This window comes from Eschrichtius robustus, chromosome 2 (genome assembly GCF_028021215.1).
Source record: "Eschrichtius robustus isolate mEscRob2 chromosome 2, mEscRob2.pri, whole genome shotgun sequence".
NCBI classification, from domain to species: Eukaryota; Metazoa; Chordata; class Mammalia; order Artiodactyla; family Eschrichtiidae; genus Eschrichtius; species Eschrichtius robustus.
In genome coordinates, this window is record NC_090825.1 from 176,739,684 (window position 1) to 176,752,015 (window position 12,332).

The 12,332-nt window shown below is 41.7% G+C and overlaps 1 protein-coding gene across 1 annotated transcript in view; it reads left to right on the top strand.

Annotated features, from left to right (window-relative positions):
- Positions 1–12,332, top strand: part of LOC137760199 (zinc finger protein 77-like) — a 41,651-nt gene that overhangs the window by 11,523 nt on the left and 17,796 nt on the right. Inside the window, 2 exon segments of the mRNA XM_068537271.1 lie at positions 1,367–1,547; positions 1,960–3,059. Of these exon segments, the coding sequence (XP_068393372.1) occupies positions 1,367–1,547; positions 1,960–3,059 (1,281 nt within the window).

Sequence of the window (12,332 nt, forward strand, 5' to 3'; positions counted from 1 at the left end):
TTGGGAGTGTGCATTTTGCCCGGTTCCTGCCTACTTTGCTTCTGTGAAGTATCTCTTCTGAAGTATTTCTTAGTGAACAGTCTGCCATTGTGACTCATTTTCCCTATGATGGCTAAAGTTCCAAATAGCTGAGGTCCTCAGAGTTTTTCTTTGTGTGTGTGTTAATTTTGGTTTGGACCCAATTCCAATGTGTGTGTGTGTGCGCGTGCACGTGTGTTAAGGCACCTCACACCAACAAACAATTATTGGACCAGCAGCACATCATAGAATTCAACTCAATCCTGACACCGTCTACCCAGTGATAGCCACAGATTCCACAGCTTAAGGGTTCAGTCCTTCAAGACTTACTCCATATTCCCCCACTTCAGATGCCAATCTCAAGTCCAGGCTTTTACCTGTCCTCCTGACCAACTGGCTATAAATCAGAGGTTCCCATGACCCTCTCCTTGGGTTCAACTAGTTTATTAGTGTAGCTTACAGAACTCAGAGAAACATACTACTTACTAGATCACAGGTTCATTTTAAAAGGATATAATTCAGGAACAGCCAGATGTAAGAGATGCATAGGGTAAGATTTTGAAAAGGGGTTTCTGTGCCTCTCCAGGTGCCAGTCTCCCCACATCTCCACGTGTTCATCAACCCAGAAGCTCTCTGAACTTTTTTTTCATGCCTTCATTACGTAGGCATGGTTGATGAAATCATTGGCCATTGGCAGTGGATTTGATCTCTAGCCCCTCCCCCATCCCCAGAGGTGTTGGGGTGTCTGGGGGTGTGGGTGGGACTGAAAGTTTCAACCCTTTAATCACATGGTGTCTCCATTGGCAACCAGCCCGCATACTTCAGTTCTTTCCAACAATTTCTTTCATTAATATAAACCCAATTGGGATGGAAAGGGCTTTTTATGAATAACAAGACACCTATTTCACCTTTCTGATCCTGAAGCGTTTTCTGGAAATGAGCACAAGAGACCACATATTATTCCATTGCTTTTACTGCTCAGGAAATTCCAAGGGTTTTAGGATCCCCGAGCAGGAAACTGTGGATAAGGACCCGATTTATCTGAGAAATATATGTTGGTCATCTGAATGACCAATATATATATATATATATATATATATATATATATATATATATATATATATATATATATATATATACACACACACACACACACACACACTCACACACACACACACACATATATTTCTGATAAATCACAATATCACACATCTTCTTCCTTCCTTTATAAAATTATTTTAACATTTTTGAATTAGTCTATGGAAAGAAATCTACATGTGGTCTCTTTTCTTTCCTTTATCCCACCATTTCTTTCCCATGGATTTAATTATGTTACCAATTATTGCAGGTTCTTGCTCTCAAGTTAAAACGAGTAGATCAAGTGCTCATTGGGATATTTTGGAGACTGGACTATGCAGTGAAGAGAAAGTAGTAAGATTCACAAGAAATGATTCCAGGTCTTTTTTGGGAGAAAACTGGGCATTTCATAACATGCAAGATCAGCATCTAACTCAGGAGAGGCATTTGAGGTGAGTGGCACTCCCACAAGGGGAAGGGGAATCTCGGCAGAGTATTAGACTCACTTGAAATTAAAGAAAAAGTGTAAACTTAGCTGAACAATTGTCTATTCACAGAATTCTTACAAAACTACTTTTATAAATGTGATGTAGATATGGAGCACCTAAAACTTAATTCAGTAGGAAACACTGGTCAGGAAACCTCGTATGTAAAAAACACTGAAAGTTACGGCTCTGCTTGAGCCCTCAGCCGGAGCATTAAACTTGTTGCACTTTGTCACAATGCAGAGAGTGGCTGAAAACATGCCCATTCATTGAAAATGGCAAATGTGTAGTCAAAATAATAATAACCATCAACAAATCACTAATTAATAAATCACTTATAATCATTAATCCGTAATACTGTGCTTCCTATTTTGAACAGAAATAATTTGGTGGAGAGTCTCTGTGAAGGTAAAGAAGGTCATCAATGTCTAGAAACCCAGAACCAGATTATAGATCTTACTGTGTATAAGAGTTACCGGACTGGAATTCAGCCCCATCAATGCATTAAGTGTGGAAAAGCCTTCAGGGATCATTCTTTCCAGAAGAATCATCAAAGATCTCACCCTGGACACAAACATTATCCATGTGAAGAATGTGGGCAAGCCTGCAGCTGTATCTCGTGCCTAAGCCCTCCCAGGGAAACAGACATTGTAGAGAAACCCGAAAAACATCAGGATGCTGGGAGAGCATCTAAGAGATGCGTGAAGAGTGACAGTAGTAAACAGTCTTTAGAGTGTAAGAAGTCTGGAAAAGCTCTCACTTGTCCCTCATCTTTTCAGGAACATGAGAGAGGTCACTATGGACAGAAAATCCGCATGTGTGAAGTATGTGGGAAATCCTTCAGTTATTATTGCCAACTTGCACGGCATGTGAGAACTCACACTGGAGAGAAACCCTATGAATGTAAAGAATGTGGGAAGGCTTTCACTCGCATCTCACACTTCCGAGAACATGTGAGAATGCACACTGGAGAGAAACCCTATGAATGTAAGCAGTGTGGCAAAGCTTTCAGTTGGTGCACTTACCTTCGAGAACACATGAGAACACACAGTGGAGAAAAACCCTATGAATGCAAGCAGTGCGGCAAAGCCTTCCCCTATCTCAAATCCCTGCAAGGACATGTGAGGATCCACACTGGAGAGAAACCTTATGTGTGTAAGGAATGTGGGAAATCCTACAGTTGTCCCAAATACTTTAGAAAACATGTGAAAACACACAGTGGAGTAAAACCTTATGAATGTACAGAATGTGGGAAAGCATTCATTACTTCCTCATCCCTTCGAGAACATATGAAAACACACAGTGAAGAGAAGCCCTATCAGTGTCAGCAGTGTGGGAAAGCCTTCAGGTATCCCAGATCCCTGCAAGGACACATGCTAACCCACAGTGAAGGGAAGCCATATGAATGTCAGCAGTGTGAAAAAGCCTATAGGTGTCTCATATCCCTGCAAAGACACATGAAGACACACACTGGCGAAAAATTCTGAATATAAAAACTATGGGAAAGCCTTCATTCTCCCTTAAAATCTTATAAATGGAGCAGTCAGTCACAGGAGAGAAACATTATGAACGGAAAGAATGTGGGGAAACCTTCAGCACTTCACTTATTTTATACTTGAAAACTCAGGGTAGAGAGAAAATTTTTTAATGGAAATAAATATGATTTTTCCTTTTAAGTGCCTCATCCTGAATAGGAATCCCAGTGTATTAATTTCTAGCTCATGTTAACTGATCTGAACACTTAAGATAATAACCATGCCTCTATGTTCCTATCATCTTTACTACTTATGTTTTGTTATCTTGGACTTTAAATAGTTATACAGTCATATAATACTTGTCTCAATTCCATTACAGTGTCTTTTGAACCCAGAGTGAAAGTCTTTTTGGTTTGTGGTTTTTTTCATGTGCAACATGGTATGAGTTTAGACGAAAAAAACATTTTTTTAATGAACTTATTTATTTTATATATTTTTGGCTGCGTTGGGTCTTCATTGCTGCGCGCAGGCTTTCTCTAGTTGCGGCAAGTGGGGGCTACTCTTCGTTGCAGCGCACTGGCTTCTCGTTGCGGTGGCTTCTCTTATTGCGCAGCACAGGCTCTAGGTGCACAGGCTTCAGTAGTTGTGGCTCGTGGGCTCTAGAGTGCAGGCTCAGTAGTTCTGGTACACAGGCTTAGTTGCTCCACGGCATGTGGGATCTTCCCTGACCAGGGCTCGAACCTGTGTCCCCTGCATTGGCAAGAGAATTCTTAAGCACTATGCCACCAGGGAATCCCCTAGATGAAAATATTTTTGATTCTTACTTTGCTTTATGTTCCTAATATGTGATCATGATGTGAGACCTGTGTTGTTGAAATGTCTTTTCTGGTTCCTGAACGATACTGGAATTTTCTGATTCAGTATTTATGCTCCCCTTAGTTTATGCTCCCCTTACTGAAAGGTGTGTCTTCCATGTTTGTTGCTAGTGGATACCATATTTGTGTTCCTCACAGAAATTAGTAATTGTGGAAGGTCTTGGAAGACCTTCTGTCTTATCTGATTATGTTTATTAATTTGGCCTCTCTTCATTGTCCATGATCTTGGGTGGAAATTGCACATGAAACATTGAGTTAAGAAGAGCGACTTGTTGGTGTGAAGTTGAAAGCTACTATCCAGATGGTTCTACTGAATTTTGTTGTCAGCTTGGGCAAGGTGGGAAGCTATATATCCCAGAGTCCTTTTGTTAGTGGTTCTGAGTTAAAGTGTAGGGAGGAAAAAGATGCATGAGGTCCAGGGCTTCCCTGGTGGTGCAGTGGTTAAGAATCCGCCTGCCAATGCAGGGAACACGGGTTCAAGCCCTGGTCCAGGAAGATCCCACATGCCGTGGAGCAATTAAGCCCGTGTGCCACAACTACTGAGCCTGCGCTCTAGAGCCCATGAGCCACAACTACTGACCCTGTGTGTCACACCTACTGAAACCCACGCACCTAGAGCCTGTGCTCTGCAACAAGAGAAGCCATTGCAATGAGAAGCCCGCACACCACAAGGAAGAGTAGCCCCCACTCGCCGCAACTAGAGAAAGTCCGCGTGCAGCAACGAAGACCCAATGCAAACAAAAATAAATAAATAAATAAAAAAGATGTGTGAAGTCCAGAAAGCAGAAGTGAGGAAGCCATGATTCTCGCGCCTTCTGTACCATTAGGAGACGGAGATGCATGGCAACCTGGTAGGCCTGAGTTCCAGCACCATTTTCTGACTTCTGGCTCTGCCCATGTGGAGCAGCCCCCAACCAGACATATGTTTGGCATTTGGGGACAATGAGAAACACAGGTACGGTACGAGGGAACGCTTTTGGGTTCAATATCTTTCTCATTGTCTCTGAGGGCCATGGGTAAGTTCCTCCTGGTTCAGATCTCCACTCTCTTCACATTGAGCTTCCCACTCTACTTGGCTTCTCAGTTTGTAATTTCCAGGTGTTTGGAAAATCCCAACTTTTTTTCTGTCCCGGTATCCACATGGGGACTGTTAGTGGCAGCTTGCAGTTCCCCAACCATGTGGAGCCCTGAGTCCACAGTCCCCATTTGTTGAGGTCTGCTGGGTCAGCCCTTTCCCTAGTCGAAGTTTACACAGAAATCGCTGGTGGTGCACACGGGGCCTTTTCTTGGGAAGTCTGCAGTAATTTGTAAGCCCCAGCCCTTGGTTTTGTTCCCAGTTTCCTTACTGGGATCTGCTGGTGGTTTAGTGTATAGTTCCCTATGTATTGGAATTTTCCCCCAGAGTCCACATTGGGACCTGCTGATGGCAACTGCAGTTCTCCATTTGTTAGGAATGAGTCCACAGTGCCCATCTGTGAGGTCTGCTGGTTTAATTCTGTCCCTGTCTCTAGTTCTTTGGTTGCTACTGGTGTCCACAGCTCCATTTCCTTGGTTACCATTGGATGCTGTTAATGTGCACATGAGGTAAAGACTATTTGCTACATGGGAATTTCAGAAGCCATAGCCACAAAAGTTGGGCAAGGGATGCAAATTTCAATGCTGTTAAAGCACTTGCCACCTAACTCAGACACCCATGTTAGGTTAAGTTGGTTACAAAATGGGTTAGATTGATACTGGGTCACCCTCAAACCTCAAGAAGATTAATTTTCATGCAATGAGGTACAGCGTAATACATCACACAACTTCCAACCCAGCATTATGTCCCTTTTAGGTATCAGATTGTCTCGAGAGACCCAAAAGCTTAGCTAAAAATATAAAAACAGTAATACAATGGGATCCTTAAAAGCTAAAGAGTCAAGTGTATCCCCTTCTGGCACACTTGCTTTTTTTTAATATCTAAGAACTGTGGTCCCAGAAGCTGTAGGTATTTGTAATAATGGCAAAATCTTGCTAAGCTTGTTTTGTTTCCTGAGAACTTGGCTTGGTAACTGTCATGTTGGGGGCCCCAAAACATGGCCAGACTGAAATGTGGGTTGCACCTAACCTAACAGACTAGGGTCCTACATAACTGCTGTCAACCCCCAGGGGAATTGCAATGCCCATTAGAAGAACCTAATTGGATAAGATCATTTCAGAGGTGCACTCAAGAGTTCCCAAATGAAACAAACAGAATGGGATACTTACTTTAATTGGCACCCAGAAGCTCCCAAAAGACTTCAAAATTCCAAAAATACCTTCATTAAAAGTTTCCTTGCAAAAAGGTAATGAAAAATTAATGATATAAAAGGCAACATAAAGTCCAACAAGTTAACAGCCTCATATACACCCTCATACCTACCTTGAAAGGAGGATCCCTCCCAGAGTTGATGAGACTCAGAGATTTTCTGGTAAACTGCTGCATTATTCTCTTTAACAGCCTAGGGGAAACTAAAATTAAAATTAATTTAAAACCCTAGACAAGTTCTAGTAAAAATCAGAGCTACGCTCTCCACTTTCTACCCCACTCAGAACCTGCAGATGCGATCCTGGAAAAACTGGCAAAATCGGCTAAGGGTGAAAATTCTTATCAAAGTCAGCACTCCCAAATCTCTGTCTGTACTGCCCAGTCAAGAGAGGGAAATAACACTTCACGGCTCTTCCTTTCCAAAATCCATACCAACTGGTTATTGGTCCTTTTTCTCCCAGGGATAGATTTGCTTCCTTGCATGTCTTGTTTTATGTCTTAGGAACTTGGCTGGGGGACTTCCCTTGGTGGCACAGTGGTTAAGAATCCGCCTGCCAATGAAGGGGACACGGTTCAAGCCCTGGTCCGGGAAGACCCCACATGTCGTGAAGCAACTAAGCCCGTGCGCCACAACTACTGAGTCTGCGCTCTAGAGCCCACGAGCCACAACTACTGAGCCCACATGCCACAGCTACTGAAGCCCAAGTGCTTAGGGCCCGTGCTCCACAGCAAGAGAAGCCACCATAATGAGAAGCCCACGCACTGCAACGAAGAGTGGCCCCTGCTCACCACAACTAGAGAAAGCCCACGCACAGCAATGAAAACCCAATGCAGCCAAAAGTAAACAAATAAATAAATAGGAAAAAGGAAAAGAACTTGGCTTTCTGCTTTCCTGGGACATGCAAGTTGATGGCGCTTTCTTTGGCTCTTTTGTGAGTGACTCTAGATATCGTGAGGATAATATATTTTGTACCTCCTTGGGGACACTTCTTGATTCCAAGACGTTGTTCATATTGCCAGAAATATTCACTGCTTCTCCTGGCTGAAACCTAACACGACATTTGAAAGGACTTAATAACTTTAAACCAGAAATTTGGCCAGATTAGAAGCTGATATGCAGTGCCTGAAAGAAAAAAATTTCGTTAGGCCTTTTACCTTAAGTTAAATGTACCCATAGGGAAAGAAGAACATTCCAGCAAAGGTGGAGAGGTGGAGCAACGCATGATATCATTTACACTACAACCCAATTCTTTGAGGAACTGAGAGCAACTGTACTTACCTTACAAAAAAAAAAAAACAATACACAGCTGTAGAGGCAATCCAATATCTATTTCTTTTTACCAATCCTAAAACCTTCCCTGTTTATCTCAAAAAGCTTTTAAGTTATTGGTCTTAGGAAGCCAAAGTCCTTCTTAGAGGAATTTATATCCTTTCCCTGTGCCTTTGAGATAAAAAATGTTAACTCCTAATCTAGGCCGTATGTTTAAAGTACAAACTTCAGGGATGTATTTGTAATGAGAAGTAAAAGGAAAGGGGGAAAGGTTATTTTCAACTTAGAAAAACAAGAAACCCTTAAAGTGTCTTCTAAGGTCTCTGGATCTGTGTGTTTGTGTATGTCTATGAATGTACATTAAAGATACGGTGTTTTTTTACCTCTGGATGGTATTGACAAAATCAATTTATATTCTAAAAGGAGCTCTATTTAATTGCCTTAAAGAAAATAAGCACTTATATAAATTAAATTCCCAGAAGTGTAGTGGAAACTAACCAAAATGCTTTTCAGGTTCACGTCATCTGGGAGAATATTCGCTAGTGAAGCTAATTTGCATTTGTTGGTTTAATTAAAATAGGCATGTCTTTAGAGTTATCTGCATTAAATATAAAAATTTTACTTAGACGCAAGAGGGAGGGGATATGGGGATAAATGTATACGTAAGCTGATTGACTTTGTTATACAACAGCAACTAACACAACAACGTAATGCAATTATACTCCAATAAAGATGTTAAAAAAATTTTTTTTACTTAAGTTTACCCAAAGTCAAATAACTTCACTTTATCTCTTACAAAATTTGTCAGGAAAAAAAATAATTTGATTTAATTAAATTTTCAAAACTAATCGAAACATAATAGTTGAAAACAAATAAATAGATTGCAAGAGAAAAAGGTTTTAGGTGAATTTTCCAAAAGACTCCCCAAGTCTTTTGGTAACCTAGAATCTTAAAGTTTTCCTAAGTTAAATGATGATTTAAGTTAAATACATGGAATATCCAGGTCATTTCCAAATAAGAAAAAATATTGAAACATTAGTTACTGAGCATAGGTTTATCCACTTTTTGCTTCCTTCTATGGAGGAATTAACGATATTCCATTGGTAAAAATGAGAAATTTTCTATGAAACAGCACGTTTCTAGAAAGTATAAAAAGTTCTTGTAAGTCTGACGATTCTCCAAATGCTAAAGACAGTTGCTTACTTCTTAGTTCTAATTGTTAAGAATTCTAATTAATACATAATAATACATGTAATTTAATACATGTAATTAAAACTACTGAAAATAATTAGGGAAATAATTCTATTTTCGAGGAAAGTAAGATGTGTTTTTTGTTTAGAAACAGTATGAGGTATGAGGGAAATGAAAGTGATTTTGTCCTAGGGGACTTCATTGGCGGTCCAGTGGTTAAGACTCCCTGCTTCCACTGCAGGGGGCATGAGTTCCATCCGTGGTGGGCGAACTAAGATCCTGCATGCCGTGTGGCACGGCCAAAAAAAAAGAGAAAAACAATTTTAAAAAAAAGAGAAAGTGATTTTGTCCTAAAGTAAAGCTGGTTATTTCCAAGAGAAAGAGAACAAGGGATAAACTAAAATGGACATAGAAAATTACAGAAAGTTTGTAAGAATGGAATCGGGGAAAATTTTTGTGTGTGATCAATAAATAAATATAAGAATTTTTAAAATTAGCTTTAATATCGATAGTGTACTTACGTAAAACTGGGACTTCATTTAAATAACTAAGTTCGCTCAGAACTGTAATAGAGCGCTGCAGTACGCAGCCCTTAGCGCTCGGCCGTTACTATGAGCAGTTACCCCCCCCCCCCCACCCCCGCACCCTGTTACCAGGCAACTGTTACCGAGAGACCATTAACGCGGGAAGGTTAGAGCCTCGTTAGAGGTCATGCTCAGCCATTGGTCGGCACAGTGGGCCCCGCCCCAAGCTAGCAGCTGTCAACGGGCGAACGTTAGAGGGCCCATTCAGCCATTGGTCGGTGCTGCAGCGGGCCCCGCCCCAAGCTAGCGGCGGTCAATTGGCCATTGTTAGAGGGCCCGTTCAGCCATTGGTCGGTGCTGCAGTGGGCCCCGCCCCAAACGAGCAGCTGTCAATGAGCAACCGGTGGAGGGGCGTCGAGCCAAGGGTCGCCGGAGTGGTGGTCTTCAGGTGGAGAGTTGGGTAAGAGGCAGATCCTGGCCTCGGGTTGGCGGGTGAGCTGGGGGACCCAGGGAACAGGCTGGGGGTGTGTCCTGCAGGGCTCCAGAGCCCTCACCAGGACCGCCCACTGGCCGGGCCCAGGCCCTGAGGGGGCGGTGAACCTCTCCCCCATCCCCGCCTCTGCGACCTCATGGCAACGGTAGTCTGCGTGGGACACAGTCTGTGGGACCTGGCCCTCGCCGTTTGGGTGGCCTGAGGAGCCCGAGGGCCAGTTGGGTCCTGGGTGCCTGGCTCCCTCAGCGATGACAGCTGGGCAGGGTCTGGGGACCTGGCCCTGAGGGAGCCACCAACCGAGATCTGCCTCCTCTTAGCCAGCCTGGACCTCGGAGGGTGAAAGTTGTGTCTTGGGACCTTGCCTTTTCTTGTCAGAACAGAGAGTAACATTTGTTTGGTGGAGGTTTACAGGAATATCGTGACCTGACCTCAAGAACAAAGGATCAGACACCAAGAAGTTTGCAACAGCTAACCACACCCCTCCCTCACTTTTCCTATAAAAGGGCTTTGCTGAAAGCTTTCGGGGAGTTTGGGGTTTTTCAGGCATGAGCCACCCATCTCCTTGCATGGCCCTGCAATAAACCTTTCTTTGTTCCAAACGCCAGTGTTTTGGTATTGTTTAGCCTCACTGTGCCAAGTTGGGCACACGGACTTGCGTTTCGGTAACAGTTCTCCTTGGGCCTATGAATGCTTGAATGGCTACTGCATAGCGGGCAGTGCCTCTCACATTATCTAGCTGTGCTGCCACCTGTTTACAAACTTACTGAGACACCTTATTGCTCAACTCCCCTAAATTTACATTGTTAATTTAGAAAGGATTTTCCAGGAGGCGTCGATGACTCAGGATTTGCTTCCTTTGGCAGGACCCTACTTCCTGGTGAGGAATAAAGGTGAATGACGCTTGATCAGGAACTGACCCGTAACTTTTGAAAGTATGACAGAATCCACAGCTGCCCAACAAAGAACCTTAGACACTCTAGCCAGAGTTTTTCCTGATAATAGGACAGGCCTCGGTTATCTTACAGCTGAGCAAGGAGGTGTCTGTGCTGTGGCCAACACCACCTGCTACCTGGATTAACACCTGGGAAAGTTGAAACTCAGTTACATGAGCTCACTGAGCAAGCCCCTTGGCTGAAAGAGGTGACTCTTTCAGTGGGGTCTTTCTTTGACTTACTTGATTTTGATTGTTATGGATCTTGGGGAACATGGCTCTGAAGTGCACTCCGAACATTGGGCATTTTCCTGCTTATAATAATAACAATCATCATAATCATCATCATCTTTCTGGTGCACTCTATTCATTTAAGAGCTTTATTTTATTTTATTTTTTTAAATTTATTTTATTTATTTTTTTCTAGTTGTCTGCAGTGAACATGGATTACTTGTAAAATTAGAAAGAAAACAATAAATGTCATTAAAAACGTAAAAAAACTGGGCATTAACTATCCCGCTATGTCCCCTTCATCCGTACTGCATATATTTTGTTATCTAGGTCTTTAAATAATTGTAGTTATATAAAACTCGTCTCATTTCCATTACAATGTCTTTTGGCGCGAGGGATGATAAGTCGGTTTTGTTTTGGGGGTTTTTTCTTTTGCAACTTGGTATAGGCTGACGTCCTTTTAGTGCACGTCGCTTTTTTTTTTTCCCCCTCCCACCCCCGCGCCCAAAGTGCAAATCGCTTTAAGCCCATTGCAGATACTGGGGTTTTTAAAAATTTTTTTTCTTTTACAAATTGGTTTGTTAACACCAAAATAGTTGCTGGCAGTTGAATCAATACATGAAAATGGTATAGTCCTAGAAGGATAATAATAGATTAGTAAAGTGAATGAAGGGCTAAGCGCAGGAAGATTGTAAATATTTTTGAACAAGAGATATTTGATATAAAATGATACATACTCTTTGATTCTATTTACATGCAATATAAAACAGGGAAAATTATTGTATACTTAGCTGATGAAACTAGAGGGAAAAAGGAAATGACCTTTTAAAAGTTTAGGATATTGGTGACTGTGAGCGGACAGGTGGCTCTCCTGACAGGTCATCATAACCACTGGGATGTGAGGTGTAGCCGCAGCCTCTTTCTTGTCCAGTTTGTGATGTCATGACGTTTATTTTGTCATATTTCTGTCGAGTGTACATTTTATGCATTTTTCTGCATTGTGTTTTCAAATATAAAATGCTGTGATATCAATATAACTCACCATAATACCACATTTTTAAAAAGCTATCTCAAATAATCTCAATGCATGGATAAAAAGTGTTTTATACAATTTAACATCCATGACAAATTTCTTACTAATTTAAGAATAGATGAGAACTTTCATAATCTTTTGAAAGGCATCTTCAAAAAATTTTTTCATGATAGAAAGTATGTATAAGTAGTCAAAGGTCACTTATTCAATAAAATTACATACCCATCACCCCTTTAGCAGTCTCCTAGATAGCCTAGCTGGTGCCAGGAGAAATAGGTATTTGAATTATAAAGGAAGAAAAAAAGTATCTTATCTTGTTGCTGAAACAGTTGTGCATATAGAACCTCAAAACCACAGGAGGGTAACCATAAAAACGAAAGTGATTAACAGGTTTTCAGAATGCAAACAATGTAAAAATAAACATCAATACCTTTCTAATCGTTAC